General features: G+C 33.2%; 3 protein-coding genes and 1 long non-coding RNA gene across 6 annotated transcripts in view; 1 reads left to right on the top strand and 3 right to left on the bottom strand.

Moving 5' to 3' along the window:
* Positions 1-22,434, top strand: part of LOC145214342 (uncharacterized) — a 37,603-nt gene extending 15,169 nt beyond the window's left edge. The window contains exons 3-4 of the long non-coding RNA XR_013857023.1: positions 11,894-11,972; positions 22,378-22,434. This is a non-coding gene — a long non-coding RNA (uncharacterized LOC145214342). The remainder of the gene's footprint in view (positions 1-11,893; positions 11,973-22,377) is intronic.
* Positions 131-6,365, bottom strand: LOC145214289 (cytochrome P450 3A5-like). The gene is made up of 15 exons (XM_080082791.1): positions 6,279-6,365; positions 5,927-6,038; positions 5,690-5,739; positions 5,387-5,483; positions 5,212-5,291; positions 4,847-4,981; positions 4,586-4,652; positions 4,253-4,340; positions 3,981-4,111; positions 3,686-3,755; positions 3,049-3,209; positions 2,758-2,846; positions 2,356-2,493; positions 2,033-2,189; positions 131-684 (listed from the first exon to the last, which is right to left on the bottom strand). The coding sequence occupies exons 1-15, from the start codon at positions 6,347-6,349 to the stop codon at positions 601-603; spliced, it is 1,530 nt and encodes a 509-aa protein (XP_079938917.1). The 5' UTR covers positions 6,350-6,365; the 3' UTR covers positions 131-600.
* Positions 6,677-12,798, bottom strand: LOC145214281 (cytochrome P450 3A8-like). The gene is made up of 15 exons (XM_080082780.1): positions 12,664-12,798; positions 12,336-12,447; positions 12,136-12,185; positions 11,845-11,941; positions 11,667-11,746; positions 11,036-11,170; positions 10,377-10,443; positions 10,068-10,155; positions 9,763-9,893; positions 9,466-9,535; positions 9,135-9,295; positions 8,852-8,940; positions 8,460-8,597; positions 8,015-8,171; positions 6,677-7,648 (listed from the first exon to the last, which is right to left on the bottom strand). The coding sequence occupies exons 1-15, from the start codon at positions 12,732-12,734 to the stop codon at positions 7,565-7,567; spliced, it is 1,530 nt and encodes a 509-aa protein (XP_079938906.1). The 5' UTR covers positions 12,735-12,798; the 3' UTR covers positions 6,677-7,564.
* On the bottom strand, positions 19,605-25,725 carry LOC145214260 (cytochrome P450 3A8-like). 3 transcript variants are annotated; one of them, XM_080082763.1, is made up of 16 exons: positions 25,490-25,725; positions 24,822-24,900; positions 23,468-23,579; positions 23,251-23,300; positions 22,950-23,046; positions 22,772-22,851; positions 22,408-22,542; positions 22,187-22,253; positions 21,866-21,953; positions 21,559-21,689; positions 21,299-21,368; positions 21,019-21,179; positions 20,728-20,816; positions 20,523-20,660; positions 20,134-20,290; positions 19,605-19,768 (listed from the first exon to the last, which is right to left on the bottom strand). In XM_080082763.1, the coding sequence occupies exons 2-16, from the start codon at positions 24,890-24,892 to the stop codon at positions 19,685-19,687; spliced, it is 1,530 nt and encodes a 509-aa protein (XP_079938889.1). In that variant the 5' UTR covers positions 24,893-24,900; positions 25,490-25,725; the 3' UTR covers positions 19,605-19,684. The 3 variants fall into 3 exon arrangements, with proteins under 3 accessions (XP_079938889.1, XP_079938885.1, XP_079938896.1); XM_080082759.1 differs by lacking the exon at positions 25,490-25,725 and having other exon boundaries at positions 24,822-25,004; XM_080082770.1 differs by lacking the exons at positions 24,822-24,900; positions 25,490-25,725 and adding an exon at positions 24,601-24,774.
* Between the last annotated feature and the right edge of the window lie 898 nt (positions 25,726-26,623).

Below are 26,623 nucleotides of genomic sequence, written 5' to 3' on the forward strand. Positions count from 1 at the left end.
GCCTTTAATAGGCCTGACATACTATGAATGATGCAATCCAGTGGTTAATATTGTTGCTGCAACCACATTGTAATTATTCTCATTGATTGATAAAAAGTAATTAAACCTACTTTTCTCTAGATACCTGCGATTTTTACTGGAAACTTTTGCACTATAAGTGTACAAATATTCGATAGTTTGATATAGAAAAGCAGAAAGTAACGTAACACAAGTGTCAAGATGTTTGCAGGTGTTATATGTATCCAAATATTTGCAATTTTTGCTTATTACTTATGTTACCTGGTTTGTTTTGACTAGCTCAAGATATTATTTAATTCTTATGAAATGTTATTTTTTACGTTTTGCCATCAAACATTCCGAACCATTTTTTGAATGGAATGTTTTTCGGCTCTTATCAGTTTCTTTATTTGGGCACTTACCGGAGTTAAATCACACATATATTTATTGGGTGTAGGTTTTATTTTTATATACCCGTTTTGTCACAAAGAACACACATTGGACACTTGAAACAATGAAACTCTTTTAATAACAACAACTGGCAACCTTTGTACATAATTATAGTTTTGAATTACACAGCACCGTCTGTTGATTCCTTGTGCTTTACTTCAGTGGTATGGCCTTGAGATGCAAAACATCAATTTTTGGTCTCATGGAAACATCGACTATAATATCTATGGGAGGTTTCTTCAAAACAAAACATAGACATAAATAATGTGTTAAGTAACAAGTAATCTGAACAGAATCATGAATACTACAAAAAGTACTTTCGGAACGAATAAATAAACTTTTGCTTGGTAACTTGACAGTTTAATATTGCCAAGGTATTTTCAGTTTAAAAATATATTTAGCTTGGACAGCGAGTGCTCGAAAAAATTGCAAAGGGACAGTTATTACTAAAAATTAAAAAGTTTGAGAACCGCTGCTCTTAAAGGCATTCCAAACTTTCTGTTTTCTAATTTGAGCACACATGTATGTTACAATAAGTTTTTGTAATTCATTTCTAATCAACTGGGAAGTGTAGTAAAAAAACAACTAAATAGTTTCACTAGCACACTACCTTAGTATAGGGTTGCCATATGTCAGGATTTTCCCTCACATGTCAGGGAATTTAGTGTTTAAATCTGCGTCAGGGAGAAATGTAAAAATGTACTTAAAAGTCTGAAATTTAAGAAAATTTAGATATTTTTTTATGAAATTGATGCACCAACAGAGAAAGTTTCTAGAAGTTAGCTACACTACAACCACGTCTATATCATGAAACATAAAGAGGTAAACTAAACTTGGGGCGCGCATGTTTTAATGCACAAGGTTTCTGTTTCTTTTTGCAGTGTGTGTGTGCACGCATAACAATACCTGTTTGTTACTAGTTGTATAACAATATGCGTTAAATACAGAAATAAAATTCCGCATCTGAAGAAAACACAGCATTTAATGCTAAGTGGGAAGTTTCACTGCTGACGAAAATGGTTTGCCAAGTGTATGTAATATGCAAGGAGCTAATTAACAACAAAAAGTTGAATGCCATGAGACATAAAAACGTTTTTACAGTGGCATTTTATTTCAAATTTAAAAAGGTCTTTGTGACTCCCAGTGTTTTTGTTACAATGTGAAATTGGTCCAAATGGCTCTTACAGTGGTAAAGGTTGGCGACCTAAAATATGTGCTTTTTATTTCAAGGATAGTGGGAGTAGTGAGTTAAGCTTAATATATTCAACTAAACAGAAGCCTTTACGCAAAATGTTTAAGCATGATTAGAGAGAGAATTGTTAAAAAACTGCTTTTTACGTAGGCTACATTAGTCCTCTTAATTTCCTTGGAACATGTTTTGTAGTAGTTCTGTGATATTTTTGAATATTCTAAATTTATTTCATAGAAGTGTTCATAGATTTTCAATAGAAGTGTTTGGATCACAAAAAAAGGTTAACGCAAGTAAGACAAATTTGTCAGGGATTGTGTATCATCAAATATGGCAACCCTACCTTAGTACCCATGTTGATTTCAATGTATGAACTGTCTTTGCATGTTTTCTTACCGGTGTATCTGGACAAACATCAAGTTCAAAGTTAAGTAGCACTTTGCAAATGGCCAATCGAATTTTGGTGAGAGCTAATCTTAATCCCATGCAGTTACGTGGCCCAGCTCCAAATGGTTGAAAAGTCATTGGATCAATTTTACTCATATCCTCCATTCTGCATTGTAACATTATTAATTGCTTTTTACACATGTAAAAATACAAAGGATATTAGTTAGGAGTTTGCTGTGACGTAATGTTTTTTTAAGCCCTAGGGAAAAATGACCAACAAAAAACAATGGCAAGATGTGCAGCAAATTGTTAACAAAATGGAAACAAAGTACCTTTCTGGAATATATTTTTCTGGTTCATCCCAGTATTCTGGATCTCTTGCCATTCCATATATTGGTATGTCAACATGAACTCCACCCGGAATAGTAATACCATTGATTGTGATTTCCTTTTCACAGTATCGTCCATTTCTAGAGTATTTTATGTTTTGCTGTAGATGGTAGACACTAATATGTGTAGATTTTGCCAATTATTCAAGCCCATAATAACACCATAGTAAAATACCAGAAAGATTCTTGAGTCAAACCAAAAATGGTAACCAATTGGATTTTAATACAATAAAAAGTGATTCAATGTGCCAAAACATTCTCAAGTTTTGGTGTGGTATGTTTGCTATCTTTTGCAAATGGTTTACAACATGATCAGTTTGACACAGTGAAATTAGTGTATTTTACCTTACTGTTGGTGGGTACAATCGTAAAGACTCATTTATGCATTGTGTCAAATACTTTAGACTATTAACTTTGTCCAAGTCCAAAGAATTCTGAAAAATATTAGATCTGTTTACTTTGCGAACACCATATACATATTCTTTTTTCAATGTTACTGACAAAAGACATTATAAAGCATGTTGTTTTGATGTAATAAGCCCATATTTCAAACTGAAATACTACTGCACTATTAATGGGGAAAAAAATTATTCAAAATGCAACATATTGTGAACAATACATGCACAGATATCTCACATCACTTTTGACAATTTCTTTTATTTCTTCTCTCAGTTTCTGTTGAACATCCTTGTGCCAGGCAAGGTTGTAAGCCAGAAAAACTATTGCACTTGATGTTGTTTGATATCCACCGAGTATCATTAGAACTCCATTTCCAGTAAGCTCCATGTGTGTTAAACCTAAAACAACATGTGAAATGGTAGAGCTACTAACACCATAATGCAAATGACAAACTCGGGAGATTCGGTTTCACAAGGGGGCATAAAGAGCTGAATTTTTCATTTAGCGGCTAAAAATGGGTTGGGTTGGGAAAATAACTTTTTAAAATTTTTACATTAGTAACAAATTTTTTGGGTTAGTTTCATTGAATTTTAAATGCTAATATGTTACCCCGATCCTAATAGCCCTAACCGTGAGGATTTTTGGAGATACGACCTATCGACTTTTGGGTGTCATTTGCATTATGGTGTTAGTAGCTCTACCATGTGAAATGCCAGTAGTCATGCCTTAAACTTCTGCAGCATTTTTTGCATTGGTGGTTATTAGTTTACTATATTTAATACCAAAAGAAAGAAAGTCTGCTCAAAAACTGAGATCTTATTTGGTGTGTTTTGATTCAGAAAAAATATATTAAAACTAGAAGTGACATACCAACCTTTTGTTCTGGTATCTTTCTCTTTCTCTGAGATTAATGATTCTGCCAAGAGCTGCAGGATGTTTAAACCCTGTTTACAAATATATTTTTTTAAATGCAATTTGATATTTGATAAAAGCACTTCAATGATGCGTGGTTACAATGTGAATTACATGTAAAATTAAACTTTGCATAATAATGTCTAGAAGAGAGTTTCATGGCCACACAAACAAAACCAGTTTATAACTTATAGAGCCTTGCTTGATTTTAGTCAGGAAATTGTACAAATACTGTATTAGAAAGTTTGTTTATTTACCTGCTTTGATTGTGGGTTGGAACTGGTTTTAAGAACTGTGTTAGTGAGATTCTCGAAGTATTTAAGTGCATCTCTTGGGAAATATGTGTAGTCCATGTTTTCAGCAATTTTTTCCATCCAAGGAAATACAACTATATATTGGTTTAAAATATATTTAATCTCTAATGTTTTTCTAAACCTTACTTTACAATGGAATCCAAAAACATCTACGAACCTTGACATTTAACAACAAAGATTTTGCCCTACTTTACCATGCTGTATTTTATCCTTACCCAAAAGAAGGACCAGTGGATTGGAAAACAGTTTTGCTTGAAAAAGTTTCTTGGCCATTTGGATTGCCATGGATTCTTTTTCATCTTCCTGTTGGATCAAACAATTGTTGAATAATATTTGGATGTCATAAGAGTTTTAAATGTCTGAGATCCGAAGCGGAAAATATTATAACATGCAAACGTGGTTTTAACTGAAGAATTTTATGTCAGGTTTGCTGACTCCATAAAAACTTTCATAAACTAAATTTAAAAAACAGGCTGTCAAAAATGTTATGTTTTTATTCCACTAAGAATTGCAAATGAGCTTAACAAACTTTTTTTAGTCTAACAAACCTGTGAATTGACATCGATACCAAAAGCTGCTGAGCATATTGCCTCAAGTGCATATTTAGCAAAAACTCTGTAAATTTAAAGTTGATAAACTTACTTTAAATGATAAATCAAATTGCACAAAAACCATAATCAAAAGAACAAAGCCAGTTAGTTTTTGTAAAAAGTAAATAAAATTGCTTATATATGTTAAAATAAGTTTTGCCCTCTATTTTGGCAAAATTCATACAATTACTGCAAGACAAGTAAATGAATTAAACTTACTCCTCGGTATCAAACACTCCATCATTTTGTTTTGCGATGTTGTAAAGATTTTCAACCATTTTATCTGCACGGTTGTCTATTATACCAGTCATGCTTCGAGGCTTCGATGTTGAAAATATGGGTGATATACTACGTCTGTGTATCATAAACACTTTTATAGTATTTCATTTACAAAAATCAATAGTAGGACCAGAAAGCAAAATGTTTAGTGAAAGAAAAACAATTTGATTCATGTGGTTGTTTCAACACAAAGAATTTACACCAAAAGATGTCATACAAGAGAATTAAACAACCAATTTATTGAAATCAAATGACCTGCAATTTAATTTTTTTACACATTTTGTAATAAGAAACAAATCACCCACCTGACTCTTCTCCATCTATCACCACTTATATTTGTCAATCCATTATTCATGAGTTTTCCATTTGTTTTCTTCAAAATTTTCTGTGCAAAGAGAATTAATTTTACATTTGTAATGTGGACATTAAATTTTGATTTTGTAGTAAAGCATTTTTGCAGCAAGCAACACTGTTTGATACCCGTCTGTCACTGAAGTTGTGAAACTCCTTAATCATGATTTGTTTTAAGATATCAGGATCGCTGATAACCATTCGTGGAGACCAACCAATGTACTGGCTGAAAAATCATAAAGTTTTAGTTAAGTCAGTAGGTTTTACTACTTTTAGACTATCAAATCATCCACAACACTGTACCAAGTAAACAACATTTAAATTTAACTACCTGAAGATATATTGAATTCATGTAACAAAACAACTTAAATTCTCTTAAACACTAGCATGAGCCAGACAGCTATAAAATGTTCCAAAGTATTTTATTCTTACCCATAAATTTTTCCAAATTTTTTTTTCATCTCCAAATCATTTTTGAAAAACTAAAAGTAATAGTTTAATTACCACAATTTTAAAAATTACAATGTCAAAAAAGATACCAGCAAATCCTAGTTTAGCTAAAGTGAAAACATTACACAAATTATTATTTTTAGTCATTTTACAACTAATTTATATTAACCAAACGCAAACAATAGTTCACAAACTGCATAAATATTTTTATTACGCTACCTCACGAGGTTTGGCAAAGTTATATTTAAAAGTTCCGATCTTCAAAATGCTTGGTGGATAATGTGGGATATTCAGATTCTTAAAAACTTGCCATTTTCTATGTAAATAAAATCTGTAAAATAAAGAAAACATATTCTTTCCTGCTTTAGTTACTTTGAAAAAAATTATAAATAGTAAATAATGTTTGTTTGAAACTTAGTACATCCCAGGAAATTATTTTATTTTACAAGTTTTAAGATTTGTATTGCAAAAGTAATTTCTGAATTGATGATAGGTTTCTAAACAGTAGCACAAATATATTTTTTATTTTATTAAGTATTGGTGATAAACCAATATTGGGTTCAAAACTTACCTTGCAAGGCATAAAAGTGTTGCTATCAAAATCCAAGTTTCCAAAGACAAAATGTCTTTTGGCGACCACATGGTGACTCCTTGAATATTACCTAATTCTACAAAAAAGTTCCAGCCATGAAACATAAAAAGAATAATAATAAAAAATTAGGCAAAAATACATGTTATTCCTGCATAATTTGTGCTCTGATAAAAAAGCACATAAGTAAAGTGAATTAAACCTATAGTCTTTGTACTTGTTAACCTTTTCAATGTCAAAAACTTTACATTATCGACTGATTTATAATCCTTTATTAAATTATTACACTTTTTTGCCAACATTTATTAATTGGAAAGTGGCAGAAATGAATCTTTTGACAAAGTTTTCAAAAGCAAAACTTTATGATTGTTTTATTATGTTACATTGGCAAGTTAATGTGGATGATTTTATCACAGTTTTTTGCAAGATTAAAAAAACAGTTTCTGCTTGCACAAGTACCTCTAAATAGTCAACCTTTCCTGCTGTTTCATATAATGAGCTAATGAGTGGATTCAACTCAACCTGCAAATAACCATTGTTCTGTATCGCACTGTGTATTTATACAGTAAGCAATGATGAAGAGTCACATAACATGAAGTAAACAGTGTTACTCAAACATTACCTCTGTTTGCCTAAAAGCAAATCAAGTAGCTTTGATGTGTATTCTATTCTTGATCCTGACAACTTAACAAACACGCTTATTGTCTTTTGTCTCAAAATAGCAAATTATGCTTCCTTCATTTTGCCAAAAACTGAAACATTTTTAGAATAAACTTTTGAATATCTGCAAACACCACAAACCTATCATTTTAATATGACAAAAGTATTTATTTTGGCATATGTTTTAAAGCTAGTAAAAACAGGTTTAGCTTTAACAGCTTCCTAAATCTAACATCATAGCCAAATGGAAAATTTGCACATAGTCATGTTAATTTAAACATACAAGCCTGTGGCTACCATTGTTGTTGCAATCATATTGAACACGATTTTTATTGGTGAATATTAAGTTAGTAAGTCTAGTTTCAATTGATAGTCGACCTATAAAAAACAACAGTTTGTTCAAGTTAAAAGAGGAACAGAAGTAACATAACACAAACCATATAGTTTTACTGCCATGCTGCATTACATACATCTCTATTTTATGTTTGCCTCTGAATTATTTGTATAAACCTCTGAATTGTTTGTATATATACAGTCCATATTTTGATTTTGGCTTCTACGTGTCTTTTTTGAGATTAAAACTTTTTAATAACTTGTTGAAAATAAGTTTACTTAATTGGTATTGCCTTGAGATGCAAAACATCAATCTTCGGTCTCATGGTAACATCAAGTGTAATTTCTATGGGAGGTTTCTTGAAAAACAAAACACAGACAAATGGTGTATTAAAAAACGTTGTCAAGTATATTGAACAAGACATAAATAACACTAAAGGTCAATCAAATCATTTATATCATTTTATACTATCATGCATGTTTTACAACTGATTGTTTGGATTGTGCTAAATGCCTATGTAATAACAAACAAAGTTAGTTACACAATTAGAAAAGTGACATCAACTGACAGGTACAACCCTAAGCAAATGTTACAAATAGTGTTATAACCAGATTTGGCCCACTGTTAAACTACCTGAAAGAGTAAAGAAGTACAACCTGTTTTTGCACATCCTCTACCTTACTGTTGCGTTCTATTAATATACAGTTTGAGCAGAAATTCTTACCGGTGTATCAGGACAAACATCAAGTTCAAAGTTAAGTAGCACTTTGCAAATGGCCAAGCGCATTTTCATGAGAGCCAATCTCAATCCAATACAGTTTCGTGGACCAGCTCCAAATGGTTGAAAAATTATGGGATCAATTTTACTCATGTCATCCATCCTACAATGGAACATTAATAATCACAATAAGTCAATCCAACCTCATAAAGCTACAAATACATTTCAAGCATCGATGATTACAGTTTGTGGTAATGTAATATTTTTACACAAATGCCACATACAAAGAAATTCAAAAAAATGCAAAAGGTAGCCAAAATATATAAATCTCCACCAAAAGGCTGCAAAAACTGTGCCACTAACAAAAAAGCACTTGAAACAAACAATTTGCATTTTTTGAAACAAACAATTTAACAGAAACAGCTGACCAAACTCTATGATCAAAAAGTACCTTTCTGGAATATATTTTTCTGGTTCATCCCAGTATTCTGGATCTCTGGCCATTCCATATGTGGGTATATCAATATGAATTTTACCAGGAATAGTAATTCCATTGATTGTGATCTCCTTTTCACAGTATCGTCCATTTCTGCACATATTTTTTGGGATGTTTTACCAAAAGTAACAGTAATAAATATGCCAACATGCTAGTAATGCTCTTTTATAACAGTGATTTTTTATAGCAGTTCTTTCATAACAACAGTTTTTTATAACAAGGTTTATAACAGTAGTATTGAGGGTCAAACAAAAACACAAAAAATGCTAAAGGAGCCTCCAGTTCTTTGGAAATGCAAAAACGCTTGCAATAATAAATTAAACCACTTAAAAAGATCAGATTTCCACCTTGGTGCCGGTGGGTACAGTCTCAAAGACTCATTGATGCATTGGGTCAAATACTTCAAACCATTGATTTTCTCATAATCCAATGAATTCTGCAAAAAATTATATTTCGGTTTTGATTACACATTTTAATTTTGTTTCATGAGGTTGTTGAATAAAAAACTGAAAATGCATCGTTTTTAAGGTGTAGGCTACATACCCCTCAAAATATTTTAAGACATGGTGAACATAGCATGCTGCTTTTAACAATGTTTTCATTTGATTTCTAAATGAACAGATATCTCACATTACTCTTGACAATTTCTCTGATTTCTTCTCTCAATTTTTCTTGGACATCCTTGTGCCAAGCAAGGTTGAAAGCAAGAAAAATTATTGAACTAGATGTGGTTTCGTAACCAGCCAGTATCATTAGAACTCCATTCCCTGTGATCTCCATGTGCGTTAAACCTTAAAATAATGACCATTGTAACCTGACTGTCTGCAGGGTTTTTACCCTTAAATAATGGCATAGGTGATATTGGTTATAGCTGTTATAATGAAGATATTTAATCCTCCCAAGCAATTGTCTGGCTTAAATTGATTTGTAATCAAAAACAAAACAAAAACAATGCACTAACCTTTTGTTTTGCTTTTAGCTTCTTCTTCTGAGATTTCTGATTCAGCCAAAAGTTGCAGGACAGTTGAAGTCTTTAAATAATTTTGTTTTTAAACAATGGAGACAAACATGCACTTTGTTTTGTGTTTTACTTTGGTATAAATTCAGTTTAAAGATACTACCTTTTCAGTCCACCACACTTACATGGCTACAAAAAAAGATTTGTAACTATGAAGACCATTTTGATACTTTTTTCACACAAAAATATGCAGGAATATTTCACACACAAAAACTAGTATTGTCAAGTTTGTTTATTTACCTTTTTTGTATCTGGACTGGAACTTTTCTTTAGAACAGAGTTTGTCAGATTCTCAAAGTATTTGAGTGCATCTCGTGGAAAAAAAGAAAAGTCCATTTTTTCAATGATTTTTTCCGTCCATGGAAATATAACTAAACATGAATTCACCAATGTTAATATTTTGTTTTCTTGCTACTGACAATCATTTGTTCAGTAAAATTATGTTTATTATTATTAAACACATAAACCTTGAAACAAGCAAAATTTGTTCTTACTGAATAACTATAAAAAAAAACTATACTAGACCATGTTTAAAAAATATTTACTTAAAATGTAGAACATTGGATTTGTAAGAAATTTTGCTTGAAAAAGTTTCTTGGCCATTCGGATTGCTTTTGATTCCTTTTCATCTTTCTGTTTAAGCAATCATTGACTTAATAATATTTATTTCCACATGTATCAGATCAATATGGAAGTACAAAAAAATATAAGTTTTTTGTTTTTTTATGATAGGTAGCACTTACATAAAAAATATGTGGAATGACATAAACATCTTTATGAGGTTTTTATAAAAATAAATTTTATATACCACTGGGGACTGCAAATTAACTCATACTCTTTTTTATACCACAAACCTGTGAATTGACATCAACACCAAAAGCTGCTGAGCAGATTGCACTGAGAGTATATTTTCCAAAAACTCTGTAATTTGTAGGTTGAAAAATTAAAAATTGGTTCACTGATCACACCATAGAAAAATTACATCAGAAACACAGCATATTTTCACGGGATATACTTTTTCTAAACAGATGTCGTGGAAAATTAAATGAAAAAGGGCTTAAGTAACATATAGCTTGTCACCAAATTCTTTTACCAAGAAAGAAATTGGTTACAATTTGTTAAATGAAAAATGATACTTTTTTGTTCTAGTTCACAACCTCATGGACTCCATTTTGTGTCCAAAATAATACAGTGGGTATGGGAAGAAACAGACAAAATGTCCTACTTCTACAAACTGCAGTGCTTTACCAAAACTTGTTTGGCCAAATTGAATACAACTTTTGGGTAATTGAATACAAATGTTGGGTTTTATCATTTAAGCATGATAATGCTGGCTGAATGCAAATATTTGAAGTTCACATGAAAAATAAACAGGCAAATTTACACAATTTTTTTTAATGTGGTCGCATGTAAATGATGATTTGATTTTTTTCAACTGTGCTTGCTTTTTTAAAAGATTATCAGTGCTTCACTGTATATTGGTATAATTTTACAATGAATCTGTTAACCTTACTCTTTGGTATCAAACACCCCATCATTTTCTTTTGCAATGCTTTGAAGATTTTCCACCATTTCATCTGCACATTTGTCTATTACACCAATCATACTTCGAAGCTTCGATGTTGAAAACATGGGTGATATAGTATGTCTGCAAACAACATGTTTAAATTTGGAGACATAATTTATTTTTCAAATGTACCTTGCTGCACCTTAGTATACAGAACGGAAAACACAATGTATAGAAAAACAAATTTTTATTTGCTGCCAGCGTGCATTTAGCAAGAATAAAGTTGACTTTAAGACAGCTCAATTATGGTATTGAGGTTTTTATTGAGCAAAGCACTACCACCTTCTTAAGAGAGTTATACACAAAATCTATATATATGTGTGTGTGTGTGTGTGTGTGTATTATTTTTTTTTTTATGTGAAACAACATTACCTGTATTGTGTTTTTCTGAGAAATAGGTTATGTTGTTTCATAATGAGAAACTAAAAAATGATTTTATACATTAAAATTGATTATGTGAAACAAATCTCATTAATATGGAAATAAAAACAATTAACTGAAATCAACAACTCGATAAAAAATGACATGTGTAGCTTTTTTATTTGCTCACCATGACAGCATGAAATAATCAACCCACCTGACCCTTCTCCATGAATCTCCAGTAATGTTTGTTAATCCATTATTTAGTGCTTTTCCATTTACTTTCATCATTGTTTTCTAAAAACATATGAATAATTTTTTTAGTGTAAGAGTTGGCGAATTTTGGTTTGTTTAACTAAGTAACTTTACACCAATTTTCATTGTTACTTTTTTACCTGTCTGTCATAAAAGTTGTTAAACTCCTTAATCATAATTTGTTTTAAGATATCAGGATCACTGATCACGATTCTTGGAGACCAGCCCATGTACTGACTGCAAAATAATAATAAATACTTTTGTTCAGGTCAGTAGATTTTTTTTACTTTAAACACAAAAATATCGTTGAGATTTACTTATACAACAAAATAAAACATTTCACCTGTGTTTCATGAGGAAAATTATCAAAAAAAAAATTACAAAACAAAGTGGCAAAAAAGTTTCTAAAATCATGAAAAAATAATTCTTACCCATAAACTGTTCCAAACTTTTTCTTCATTTCCAGATCAGCCGTAAAAAACTAAACACAAATTTTGTAAATGGCAAGTAGCCTCCCAAAGCTAAAACTAATACTTTTTAACATGGAATTTTTGTGACAATAATGTTAAACAGTTAACAAATACAAAATATAAATTCAAACAGAATGGATGTATTTAAAATATCGTTCTACCTCACTAGGTTTGGCAAAATTATATCGTAAGGTTCCAATCTTCAAAATGCTTGGTGGATAATGTGGGATATTAAGCTTTTTTAGAAACTGCCATTTCCGGTATAAATAAAATCTGTAAACAGTAGATAAGATGTTTGAGACTGCAAAAGTCATTAAAACAATAACAATTGTTTGCTTCATAACTATATATATCACAAACAATAATTTCAATAGATTGTTTAAAAAAAATTGAAATTGTTGCAAGTATTTTTTTGTATAATTGGGTTGGACAAAATTGTGAAACATTTAATTTTTGCTTTTAACCCGATTGTAGGGTTTGAACATTTACCTTGCAAGGCATAAAAGAGTAGCTATTAAAATCCAAGTTTCCAAAGACAAGATATCCAACGGCGACCACATACCAATGCCCACTGTTTTTGGGAAACTTCAACAAATTTTATTTAGCTGAAAAAAACAAACGCTTTGTTCAAAATTACGTGCGTTTTCTGTCCTACGCCCTGATAAGTTTGAACATTGCAAAAACCAAAGTGTTTTACCTCCTTTATTTAACGATTGAACTTGCCTCAACCGGGAAACCGTATCGACTTTCTGCCAAAGTTTATTATTTACTTCCTCAAATATATAACTGTATTGGTGTCTTTACAACCGCTAGGTCCTGCCGTATTATCATTACGCCGTTACATAAAATTGTGCTCATACAGCAATCGTCCTGGACTTAGATAAAAAGGAGTGGATTGCCGAGTTTTAAACATTACAATTGCAAAAACCAAAGCAGTGTTTAACCTTACTAAATGATTAACACAGCTTTTGTCGATTGAACTTGTCTCATTAGAAGCTGTATCGACTTTCTGCCAAAGATTATTAGTTACTGAAAAGCGACAAAGGTAATGCCATTCCCTTCACTTATAAGTGTATTTACAACTATTGGGTTTTCGCAGCTGTATCCCTTCGTGCCACATTATCATAACGTGTTACTGTGTTTGTTGCGTCAGGATACACGTGAACAGATTAGACTGTATCTACCATCAATCTATAAAGCTTTTGCTTCTGGCACGTAGCATAGTCGTTCAGGGTAACCAGCTTCTAAATAACAAAGGAGCACCATTCTACCTTTGCTTCGTGCTACCCCTCGCTTCGTTTTCTTCGAGCTGCGATTTTTGAAGGGGTTTATGGTCGCAAATCAATCGGCAAACAGCAAACGTTCAAAACCTAACACTTCGTATTTGGGCAGTAAGCAAAGATGCCGAGTCACGTGGCGTAAAGTAAATACCGATATTCAAACTAGAGATGCACCGAACCCGCCCAAAAAGGTTCGGGCCGAAACCGAATATTCGGCCTTCGAGGCCGAACCTAAAATCCCCATTCTTATGGATGTTTTCAACTGAAACTTGTGTTGTTGATGCGAGTGACCTCAATTATGACAAACCAAAATAACTTTCACAATGCATAAGCTTTGCTAAACTTGTAATATTTTGCAGACAACGTGGCTCGTAATTTATAAATACAACAAATAGTTAATTTATGATGTTTCGTATGGGCGAAAATGAAATTTAAGGCTTTAATTCCATACAACAAAAAAGTTCGGTTTCGGCCGAATTTTCAAAAAAGTTCGGGCCGAAACCGAAACATTGGAAAACAACGGATTCGGCCGAAATGTTTCGGCCAACCGAAACTTCGGTGCATCACTAATTCAAACAGTGCGTTTGTTGGATGAAAAGCGGGATAAGCAGTTTGGGTTCATTGACTGTATTTGGCTCTTCGCTTCTACTAGGGCAGGGGTAACCAAACTTTTTTTACGGCGGGCCGGATAAAATTAAAAACAACAGGCTAAGGCCACATAAGTTACAAGTCCTAACGCAGCGCATTTTCTAACGTTTTCGCTAAACGCTTTTGCGGGACCAACTAGAGTAGAATCTGATTTAGAGTCAGATAGTGCTACTATCAAATAGTAAAATTGTGTTGAAAATTATGGAACCACCTCTTCTAGCAAAACTCTTATTTCATCACAATTAACAATAGAAAGGCCTTTGTTCGCGCACAATACCGAACTTTGAGTACCATCCGTGATGTAACAAACAGCCTTAGGATCATTTTATGCGTCCTGTGAAACTAGGTGAACTTGGTCCTACACGTTGTTGCATCAATACTTTTGCTGCAAAATATCTTTCAAAGGTTTCAAACTCAAAGATTAGTTATTCCCAGGATATATATTCATAAGATATATACTACTCTCGCGGGCCTGGATGAAATGACGTCGCGGGCCGGATCCGGTCGCCCTCTTATTACACATGGACTTAATATTTTATGCTTGGCTTGTTCTAACCATCTCATCACAACTTGCAAATAAGATCGTCAAGTTTTCTTAGCTTTCATGAAAAATACGCGTTGCGAATAAACGTTAAGGAGAAAGGCCTAGTGCCAGTTTAACTTCCATGTACAGTGTCAAAATTTTATCAACGCCTCTTATGAATACTGTTTTTACTGTATTTTTCGACAATCAGGCGCCAGTCCGAGAACTGAAAATTGCCCTTTGTCGTTCACGGGGTTCGAACCCAGGATACTTCCGGGGACGAATCTCGATCAGGTGTATATGGGTCAGGCGCGCCAGGCTATTCGGCCAAGTTCCCGCCCTCTTATGAATATTTTTCCCCTTCTGCGGGGTCGAACGACTTACAAAACGGATGCTCGAGGAACCAACACGCAACAGTATTATAGGCCTGTTATGTTTTGTATCTACAAAATAAGCAAATTTTCCTTATCGATTGCAAAAACCAAAGAAGTGTTTTACCTCACTAACTGATTAACACAGGTTTTATCGATTGAACTTGTCTCAACTAGGAAGCTGTATCGACTTTCTGCCAAAGATTAATAGTTATTTAAAAGCGACTAAGGCACTAGGCAGCGTTTAACAAAACGTGCATGTCTGCGTGTGGTCGATAGGTCGGAGTTTTGACCTCGTTACATTTAAAGCCATAACTATTTTGTGTGCTAGCGAGTAGTTTGGTTTATTGAAGTGCAAAGCTTGCGCTTTAACAATCCTTATTTAGGCTGTAACTGACGGAGCGGTGTGGTATCACGAGGTTTAAAGTAAACATTCGAACTACCTACACAATAAACACATATAGTCTCAGCAAAGCGTTAGGTTGGTAGTTTTACGACCTTACATTGAACACTTTAATTTGATTTATGCTACTTACTTTATTTTATGGGTATTGTACACAGTTTAAAAGGGGGCAGGAGGTCAAACACGTGATGTAATTTATTGGCGGTGTTTTACGTGATGATGTTAAGAAAAACTTGGAACCGGATTCAGTATTGATTGCTTAGTATAAATTATGGGTCCCCTTCCCTGAAGGGGACACATATTGATTTTACTCAAATTGTTTTTGTTTGTTTTTCTTTCATTTTTTTTCTCCCCAAAGTTTGTCCGACTCGTTTTTCCATCAAATGTTTGATGGATTTGGATGAAATTTACACAGATGGTAGATGTAGTTATGTAGATGTGCATCCCACTTTGTTTTTGTTGATAACCCTAGTATTTACCCCGCTAGCCCCCTAAAATGGGTATTTTTCCCCTGAAGTTTGTCCGACTCGTTTTTCCATCAAATGTTTGATGGATTTGGCTGAAATTTACACAAATGGTCGATGTGCATCCCATTTTGTTTTTGTTGATAACCCCAGTATTTACCCCGCTCGCCCCCTAAAATGGGTGTTTTTACCCCGAAGTTGGTCCAACTCATTTTTCCATCAAATGTTTGATGGATTTGGCTGAAATTTACACAGATGGTAGATATAGTTATGTAGATGTGCATGCCACTTTGTTTTGTTGATAACTCCAGTATTTACCCCGCTAGCCCCCTAAAATGTGTGAGTTTTTATACAGTGTCAGAATTAGCTGAAAATTGGATTTCTTGTATAGTATGCCATTTATAGGTGTCAATTGTTGCGTTCAACCCTGTAGTCCTAACATTTACCCCACAAGCCCCTAAAGTGTAAAACGTATTTGTATGTTACTGGGCACCACAAACGAAAGATTTCTTTTGAGCGATAGTGTTACAAGGGCAACCAGTTGTATGTTGCTCGTTGGTGGGTTGCTTGGTGAACGTTTTTGCGCCATGGCAGTTAGGGGCTTGTTAACAGCCCTATGACGTCAGAAACATTAACAGTTGTTGCTCAAAACACCTCTAGTGGTCGAAATTTTAAACATGGGCTGAAATTTTGCAGTACTATTGATTAAGTCGTTGTGGTTTTTTTATATTTTTTTTTAGTTTGTGTGTCGAACCCAATTAGTTGCCCTACTAGCCCCCTAAAATGGCTCAGTTTTTTAAAACGTTAAATAGGACATACTTCAAATAATATCTGGATTGAATCTAATTTTATAGTTTGTATTGTACATAGTATTATTATTTAAGCCCAGTGCCGATCACTGTGTTTTACCTTACAACACCCGACTTTCTCATGGTTATCTCTTGAAGTGCATTTTTTACAACTTTGCATGTGTGGGGACCCATGAGTTTTTGCCTGCAGAAACGACTAAAGTTAAAAAAGACGATGGCTAATGTGGGACCCAATACAAAATAAGCATAGGAAATATATTTATGTTTTAAAATAGGTTATAGTGTATATGCAAGGGCAATATGTGCTAAGCCACCCTTCTAGTTCAGCCAGTTTTTCCAAAAGGTTTAGCAAACATACATGTCTTCTGTGCTTTGCTATATCGGTTCCCTAAACCCCCGGAGTAATTTCTGACGTCATGTTGCGTAACAAGTACGTCATACACGCATAAGCGCTGGTTGCTTGTTTGTTGCGCAATACTTGTTGCCGGCTCTGGCGGCGCAACTTGGCGAGTGACTCATTTTTGTTTGTGTTTAGTACTGAGCTTCACATTTTAACCATATAAGTCAATGTTTCTAAAACTATTTAGCGCCCGTACCCTTTGAGCTTTTGTAAAATTTTCTCGTACTCCCTGTCGACATTGGTCGACGGAAGTAAATAAAATTGTAATAATAGAGTTTAACTCAGTGTATTTATAACTTACGTGTTGAATGCATGCATTAAAACAGTCTTGTGAGTTCAACAAAAATTACAGCACACCAACAACCAGTCAATTCAAATCAGTCAAATACACATAATAATGTAACTTGTTACGCATTTTTCACAAATATGCCTAAATAGCCTATAATTTCACACTGTATGTCGTAACCCCTGCTTTGGTACGTGTACCCTGGTTAAGAACCCCTGGTATAAGTAATGAAGTGATGCTTCCACGACAAATTTCGATGTTTTTGTAACTAACTTTTGTTCTCCGACTTAAATAAGTCTTGGCACAGAAAAGGTCTTGACTGAATTCATGAACCACATAAATTAATGCTCGAAAAGTTTGCACAAAGCTTTGCATAACAATTTTTGACAAATATCGTGTTCCGCTGTAACCTATTGGCTATATTTTACCTCTGCAACCAGTTTACCTCTTTTTTATCTGTACTGAAATACCTCAAGCCGAATATGTATTTCTGCTTGTTTATTACCTGGTCGATCCATACTTGCTTTGCAAACAGTTCAGCAGTGATGACAATATTTTCCTAAAGTGAATCAAAACGCAAGTTTGTCTTTGTTAGCACCTGATTCCTGCTTAAACCTGTCTGTATCTTTGGCAAATATCACACTCCTGTTTTTTTTTACAAAGGAGTTCGGTTTAGGTTTTCGCCATGTGGTTGTGCTTTCCACGAACTTGTGTATCTTTGCTCTGTGCAACATGTCAAGAACGCCGTGTGTGGTTGATTTTCTGTCTGTCTTTCTGTCTGATTTTCTGTCTGAACTGTTTCCAATATGGCATATTTCATTGCATCGTGGCTCGTGCTTTTATTGTGCCACGGTTTTGTACACAAAGTCCCAAATTAGACTGTACTAAGCTGAATAGGTTGGTACAGATACAAGAACGGTAATATTTTGAACAAACACAACATTTTATTTTTTAAGCTTGTAGAATGCATTTAGAATCTTGTTGTTAATGCGATAGACTAGACTAGAAGATATAAACATAGGATGTAGAGGATAGATCTAACTGTTTTACTGTGCACATTGAGACAATTAGTCAATAACTATTTTTTTTCTGTTAACTTAAGAACTGACATTTACTTTTGAACAAAGCCGATTTCATACATTTTTTTCGCCTGGACATGTTACCTCATGAGAAATCTTAACTAAAAAAATAATTTACTGTAACTAGTGACCTAAGTAGCGTATCGCAATTATGTATACTGGAAAACTTATACTTGGTTCAAAATTCCTTTTAGACAAAATACAAAAAAAGTTTTCAAACTGTTTCTTGCTGTTGTTTTTTTTATCTGTGCAATTCTACTAACACCCCGTGTAATCATTGTACAAAGGCCAATATGTCATTCATGAACGAATTTTACATCTTTACAAAAAATCTATATTTGTCTAATTATAAAGTTTATGGGACAATGTTCATGAACGATCGATAGTGACATATATGTAAGATTGGCAATTGCGCCGATTGGCGTTCCAATCTTCCTTCTACCATTGTTGATTGCGAGAGAGCCAAGATTGCCAAAATCAAGTACACCTGTAGTCTTTTCATTGCTTATTCTTCTTATGTGAAAAACTCCAAATGACGTTTATGTCACTTGAAACTAAAATTTAGAATTAGTAAATCAAAATACAAAACAATGGCATTTTAAAAATCGCAATGATTTTTTAAAGTTCAAACAAACACTGTAAAAACCTACACTCTAATTAGAATCAACTGACTCTTGCCTACTTTCTCGAAGTATGCGCACAAAATATAATACACCCTTGATATTTCCCTATTTTGATGGATATTGAGTTACTAAACCTACTATACAATTGGCATTCAACATTTTATTTTCAAGGAGATATTGTTAACTACCTTTGCAGGAAGGTTTGATAATTTGATATCAGACTCAAGAGGAAAATTCCTTATTATAAAAAAGCAGACAAAAGTAACATAACATAAACCGAATTGGTCTACTGCCATGCTGTATCACATACATCTTTCTTTTATGTTTGTATATATGTGTTGTTTGTATCAAGTATACCTTAGATATGTTTGGTATCGCTGGTGTAACATAGTGTTACATGGTATTTGCTGGTGTTACTTATACAACACTACTTTTACCTAACTATTTGCATTTTCAGAACAAATTTTGATTCTGGCTTTTACATGTCTTTTCTGAGATTGAAACTTTTTAATAAGTTGTCCTCAACACTTTTGTCACAAAGAAGTGATGCAAACAACAAGTCAACTTTATACACTAACTACATTTTTGAAAATTACACAGCACTGTATGTTGATTTCTTGTGCTTTACTTCAGTGGTATGGCCTTGAGATGCAAAACACCAATCTTCGGTTTAATAGAAGTTTCAAGTATAAATTCTATGGGAGGTTTCTTAAAAACAAAACACAGATAAATGATGTATCAAAAAACATTGTCAAGTAAATTAAAGAGTGCATAAATAACACTAAAAATTCAAAAAACTGTTTGTTATTTTTCATATTGCCATGCATGTTTTACATGTAATGGTTGTGTTGTACCAAATGCCCAAGTATTAACAAACATAGGTATATATAAAACTAGAAAAGCAGCATTCAATTGACAGGTACAGCCATCAGCAAATGTTACAAAATAGTGTTATATCCAGATTTGGCCCACTGTTAAACTACCTGAAAGAGTAAAGAAGTACAACCTGTTTTTCACATCATTTACCTTACTGTTGCTTTCTATTAATATACAGTTTGAGCAGAAATTCTTACCGGTGTATCAGGACAAACATCCAGTTCAAAGTTAAGTAGCACTTTACAAATGGCCAAGCGAATTTTGGTGAGAGCTAATCTCTGTCCAATACAGTTTCGTGGCCCAGCTCCAAATGGTTGAAATATTATGGGATCAATTTTGCTCATGTCTTCCATCCTGCAATGGAATATTAATAATCACAGTAAGTCAATCGATGATTAGAGTTTGTGGTAATGTAATGTTTTTACACAATTGCTACATACAAAGAAATTAATAAAATTTTCCAAAAAGTGCCTTAAAATGTATAAGTGGTTGCAAAAACTGCACCACTGAAAATAAAAGCAATTGAAACCTTACATTTACATTTTTTGAACAAAAACAGCTGACCAAAATATATGATCATAAGTACCTTTCTGGAATATATTTTTCTGGCTCATCCCAGTATTCTGGATCTCTGACCATTCCATATGTGGGTATATCAATAGGAATTTCCTCAGGAATAGTAATTCCATTAATTGTGATCTCCTTTTCACAGTACCTTCCATTTCTTGCCAATATAATAATAAAAAACTTTTGATAATAAATTTAACCCCTTGGAAAGATAAGATTTTCACCTTGGTACTGGTGGGTACAGTCTTAAAGACTCGTTGATGCATTGTGTCAAATACTTTAAACCATTGAGTTTGTCATAATCCAACGAATTCTGCAAAATTAGGATTTCGGTTTTGCTTATTTTAATTTACTTAAGACCATGAGGTTGTTGATAACAAACAACTGAAAATGCATTGTTTCCCTGTTTAAATTGTAGGCTACATACCCTTTAATAATTTTAAGTCATTGTGATAACACAGCATGCTGCCTTTAACAAAGTCATTGTTTTATTTCTAAATGAACAGATATCTCACATCACTGTTGACAATTTCTCTAATTTCTTCTCTCAATTTCACTTGGACATCCTTGTGCCAAGCAAGGTTGAAAGCCAGAAAAATTATTGTACTTGATGTGGTTTCGTAACCAGCCAGTATCATTTGAATTCCATTTCCAGTGATCTCCATGTGTGTTAAACCTAAAAAATGACCAATGTAACTTGACTTTGGGGGCAGGGTTTCTACCCTTGAGTAATGGCATAAGTGATATTGATAAAAGATTTTATAGTTTGTACAGAGTAAGATATTGAACAAAAACCTTTTGTTTTGCTTTTAGTTTCTTCTTCTGAGATTTCTGATTCAGCCAAAAGTTGCAGGACAGTTGAAGTCTTTAAATATTTTTGTTTAAACAAAGAATTCAAGCATGTACTTTGTTTTGTTTTTGATATAAATTCAGTTTAAAGACACCAAGTATTTTCAGTCACACTTACAGGGCTACGAAAAAAAACGTCCATTTTGATACTTAACCAGGAATCTTTCACCAAAACAACTATAGTTTTGGCAAGTTTTTGTATTTACCTGTTTTGGATCTGAACTAGAACTTATCTTCAGAATAGAGTTTGTTAGATCCTCAAAGTATTTGAGTGAATCTCGTGGGAAAAAAGAGTAGTCCATTTTTTCAATGATTTTTTCCGTCCATGGAAATACAACTGAACATGAATTCACTAATGTTAAAATGTTTTCTCTTGCAGCTGATAATAATCATTTGTTCAGCAAAATCATGTTTATCATTATTAAATACATAAATCTAAAAACAAACAAAATTTGTTCTTTCTGAACATTTAAAATGAAAAAGTAAATTACAGTATGTTTAAAAAACATTTACTTAAAATGAAGAACATTGGATTCGTAAGAAATTTTGCTTGAAAAAGTTTCTTGGCCATTCTGATTGCTTTTGATTCCTTTTCATCTTTCTGTTTAAGCAATCATTCACTGGTTAATATTTATTTCCACATGTATTATATCAATATGGAAGCATAAAAACAAAAAATACAGGTAACAGTTTATTTTGTCGATTGATTACACTTGCATAAAAAATGTGTGAAATGACAAAAACATCTTTATATCATTTTCATGCACAAAAAACATTTTGTTAACATACAACAGGTTACTGCAAATTAGGCCATACTCTTTTTAAACTACAAACCTGTGAATTGACATCAATTCCATAAGCTGCTGAACAGATGGCATTGAGAGTATATTTTCCAAAAACTCTGTAATTTTCATGTTAAAAAAGTAAAAAAAAATTGACAGATCACAGTGTAGAAAAATGTCATCAGAAACACATTATATAGAATCACACAGCATATCTTCACTTGATATAATTTTTGTAAACAGGTGTTGTGGAAACTTAAAAAAAAGTCTTACCCTTTGGTATCAAACACTCCATCATTTTCTTTTGCGATGCATTGAAGATTTTCAACCATTTCATCTGCACATTTGTCTATTATACTAATCATGCTTCTAAGCTTTGATGTTGAAAACATGGGTGATATTGTATGTCTGTAAACGATTTGTAGTTTACCTGTATGTCTAAGTGTCTGGTGTATTTTGTGCATTTTATTATCATTATTGTGTTGTGTTTTTCAGATAATTATGTTGTATTGTTTCATCAGAAAAAATTCAAACTAAAAATTGATTTGATACATCAAACAGATTGACAACTCCATAAAAATGACATGTGAGACTTCATTTATTTTCTTATTATGATAACATGAAATATTTAACCTACCTGACCCTTCTCCATGTATCACCAGTAATATTTGTCAATCCATTATTTAGGGCTTTTCCACTTACGTTCAGGAATGTTTTCTAAAAAACATAATAATAATTTTTTTTTGTGGTGAGAATTTTAGACAGTTTGGTTTGTTTTACTAACTTTACAGCAATTTTTAATGTTACCTTTTTACCTGTCTGTTATAAAAGTTGTGAAAGTCCTTAATCATTATGTGTTTTAAGATATCAGGATCGCTGATCACTATTCTTGGAGACCAGCCCATGTAATGGCTGCAAATCAAGAAAATTATTTTTGTTCTGGTCAGTAGATTTTATTACTTTAAAATATAAAATTATCTGTGAAAACATTTACCAATCCAACAAAATAAAACATTACACCTGTGTTTCATGGGGGAAAGCTTAAAAAAACAATTGTGTGTTTATCAAAACAAAGTTGCAAAAACACTACTAAAACCATGAAAAAATAATGCTTACCCATAAACTTTTCCGAACTTTTTCTTCATTTTTAGATCATCTGTAAAAAACTAAACACAAACTTAGTAAATAGCAATGGTGTAAGTACAACCTCCCCATATTTAAAACTAAAAACTTTTTGACATTTAATTTTTTGTGACAACAACATTGAAAAGTTAACAAATACCAAATATAAATTGAAACATAATGACTTTTAGTATGCAAAATATTATGCTACCTCACTAGGTTTGGCATAATTATATCTCATAGTTCCAATTTTCAAAATGCTAGGTGGAAAGTGTGGGATATTACGCTTTTCAAAGAACTGCCATTTCCGGTGTACATAAAACCTGTTAATAGGAGACAAAATGTTTTAGGCTGCAAATGTATAAAAGTCATTAATATTTGACTACACCATGAATATGTCATAAATAACTAGAACAGTGGTTCCCAACCTTCCATGGACCGTGGACCCCTAACAGTGTCATTTTTGCCTCGTGGCCCCCTTCATGTAACCTTGTAAGTCCTGTGGCCCCCTTAAATGTAAATGGCAAACTCGTGTGGAAATTGAATACTAATATCGGCTTTAAACGCAGGTCGAATAGAGTAAATAAGGGTCCGCATTCGTAAAAGGCCTCAATATAGACAAATAGTATACAAAATAGTTGATTAAATTAGGGAATTTTTAGTGGGTGTTTCTGGTAAATCTACACCTGTGGCCCCCCATGGGCCCTGGTTGGGAACCACTGAACTAGAAGGATGGCTTAGCACATATTGCCTTGCATATACACCATAACCTATTTTTAAACATTAATATATTTCCTACATTTAGTTTTTATTTGGTCCCATATCATCCAATGATTTTTTAAAACCTTGGTGGTTTCTGCAAGCAGAAACTTATAGGTCCCTACACATGCAAAGTTGTAAATATTGCATTTCAAAAAATAACTAAAAGTTTGGTGTTGTAAGGTCAAACACAGTGATTGGTGCTGTGCATAAATAAATATGCTATATGGAGTACAACTATTCAAATTTAATACATTTTCAAGGTTTTTCTATTACTATGTTTTATATAAGGAAAAAAGTTAAAGCACAACAATCAGCTTCTATTAATGGCGAATTGCACACGACGTTAGGGATCTATTGGGGCTAAATGATTTTGGGCACAGGGTTACTTATAAATGGCACACTCAACAAGCTGTCCAAATTTCAGTTAATTCAGACATTGTTTAAGAAATTGCTCCATTTTAGAGGAATAGAGGGGTAAATATTGGGACTACAGGGTTAAACACAACAATGGCCGCCTATAAACAACAAATTTTACAAGCTGTCCAAATTTCATTTAATTCCGACACTATTTAAAAAACTCACCCATTGTAGGGGGGTAGTGGGGTCACTGCAAGTTTAAAATATGAAACCAAAATGACCCAATCAACACTTCATTTAAAATTTTATCCAAATCGGCCAATGTGTAAAATTCTGACCCCTAGAGTGTTATTAGCAACATTGGTTAGTTTTTATAGTTGCGTTGCGAAAAGTCATAAAATGTCCAATTTTCGCTTTCATACTGATTGTGATTTTTAAACACTTACCTTATAAGGCATAAAAGAGTTGCTATCAAAATCCACGTTTCCAAAGACAAAATATCCAACGGCGACCACATACTAATGCCTAAGATGTATTGGCAATTTCACCAAAAATATTTAGATTAAAAATACGACCGGTCTAGTAAAATTACGTGCGCTTACTGTCCTACGCCTTAGGTTTTAAATAGGTTTTTTTTATTTAATCTTTATTTAATTATTCTTAAGGTTATCAATTGCAAACACCAAAGAAGTTTCGTAGCTTACTAACTGATTTTCACTGCTTGATTTATCGATTGAACTTGCCTCAACCGGGAAACCGTATCGGCATTTCTGGCAAAGTTTTTATTTACTTACAGGCGACAAAGTTTCATGTCGTTTCCTCAAATTTAAAACTGTATTGGAGTCAACCGCTAGGTCCGACCATATTATCATAACGTGTTTATAAACGGTGCCTATAAAAACTGTGCTTATACAGAAATCGTCCTGGACCAACGCGCGCATATTGCAGACGCTTCTAGTTGCTGAATAATATGTTTGTTGCGCCAGGATGCACGCGAATACATTAAAATAAAATACAAAAGTACAATAAATTTTCATTTCTTTCTTTACGAAAAATACGCATTGATGATAGAAATTTAGGATAAAGGCCAAGTACCACTTTAACTTTCACGTACCTTGACAAAACTTGATTAAGGCCTCTTATGAATATTTTGCCCCTTTGACGGGGCATACAACTTATCAAACAGATGCTTGAGAAATCAACACGCAACAGTATAACAGGTCTATGCTGTTTTATATCTACAGAATAAGCAAAACGCGCACTGACTCACTCATTGCAAAATGCAATCAATTTGGGTATATTCGAAAACAAATCGCCAAAACATTGTGGAGAACACTTTATTGTGAACAACCCAGACGTAAATAACGACGCTTTTTCTTCTATATCCTTAGCTGGAAACCTATGCAGCGACAGTTGCTAGTAAACATCGGCCAAACATTTACTAGTGGAAATTACATTAATTCGGCACAAATTAATAAAACACAATATTCGTACGTTACAATGTCGCTCATAGTACTTCCCTTTATATCGCTTGTTTCAAACCAAACTGGAAATTTTCAACTAACCCGCTGGCTGTTGTTCCCAAACCTGATGTAAACCTAACTACATATTTGTGCCAAATTAATTATAACAGCACTCGTTATCGGCCAGTGAACGAATTTAATTAGTGCTTTGGAAACTCCCGGTCATAATCATGACGCAAGAAGGATAAAAGCGAGCTTAGCTAATGCCGCATTTTCCATATTTGGGCTGCAAACTTTGCAGCGTTCAAAAAACGTGACTAGTCTTGTGGTCAGAGTTCTGACCTACGTACATTCGATGCCCTAACTATTTTTTATGTGGTAGTGGGTAGGTTGGTTCATTGGAGTACAAACCTCACAAGGCTCACATTTTGTTTATGATATTCCGTATTTGGGCTGTGACTGACTGTATGTTGCGGTTTCACGTGGTACAAATTAAATATTAGTACTTTAAAAAAGTAAACACGTGTAGTCTGAGCAGAAAAAGCGTGAGGTCGTACGACCTAAAGTTAAACGCTTCAATTTGTTGTTTGCCACTTGGCTTATTTTGTTTGCATCATACAAAGTTTGGAAGTTTTGAGGGTGGCAGGAGGTCAAACAAGTGCCATAATTTACTGGCTGTGCTTTATTCATGATGTTGCAAACAAACTTCGGAACAGGATTATACGGCTGTTTAGTAATAATTCAGCCAGCCTTGGAAAACGTCTACAAATATATTTTTACAACAA

This window comes from Phallusia mammillata, chromosome 1, assembly GCF_965637545.1.
Source record: "Phallusia mammillata chromosome 1, kaPhaMamm4.hap1.1, whole genome shotgun sequence".
Taxonomy (NCBI): Eukaryota; Metazoa; Chordata; class Ascidiacea; order Phlebobranchia; family Ascidiidae; genus Phallusia; species Phallusia mammillata.

What these genes read in the sequence shown, in the direction of transcription:
- LOC145214289 (XM_080082791.1), bottom strand. Translation starts at nt 6,349, where the DNA reads ATGTGGTCGCCAAAAGACATTTTGTCTTTGGAAACTTGGATTTTGATA. An exon ending in ACACTTTTATGCCTTGCAAG is followed by an intron (nt 6,039 to 6,278) that starts GTAAGTTTTGAA and finishes TTTATTTTACAG; the next exon opens with ATTTTATTTACATAGAAAAT. An exon ending in AAATTTGGAAAAATTTATGG is followed by an intron (nt 5,484 to 5,689) that starts GTAAGAATAAAA and finishes ATGATTTTTCAG; the next exon opens with CCAGTACATTGGTTGGTCTC.
- LOC145214281 (XM_080082780.1), bottom strand. Translation starts at nt 12,734, where the DNA reads ATGTGGTCGCCGTTGGATATCTTGTCTTTGGAAACTTGGATTTTAATA. An exon ending in AGCTAAAAGCAAAACAAAAG is followed by an intron (nt 9,296 to 9,465) that starts GTTAGTGCATTG and finishes CATTATTTTAAG; the next exon opens with GTTTAACGCACATGGAGATC. An exon ending in CTGTACCCACCGGCACCAAG is followed by an intron (nt 8,598 to 8,851) that starts GTGGAAATCTGA and finishes AAATATGTGCAG; the next exon opens with AAATGGACGATACTGTGAAA.
- LOC145214260 (XM_080082763.1), bottom strand. Translation starts at nt 24,892, where the DNA reads ATGTGGTCGCCGTTGGATATTTTGTCTTTGGAAACGTGGATTTTGATA. An exon ending in GATACATGGAGAAGGGTCAG is followed by an intron (nt 22,543 to 22,771) that starts GTAGGTTAAATA and finishes AATCGTTTACAG; the next exon opens with ACATACAATATCACCCATGT. An exon ending in GAATTGATGTCAATTCACAG is followed by an intron (nt 21,954 to 22,186) that starts GTTTGTAGTTTA and finishes TTGCTTAAACAG; the next exon opens with AAAGATGAAAAGGAATCAAA.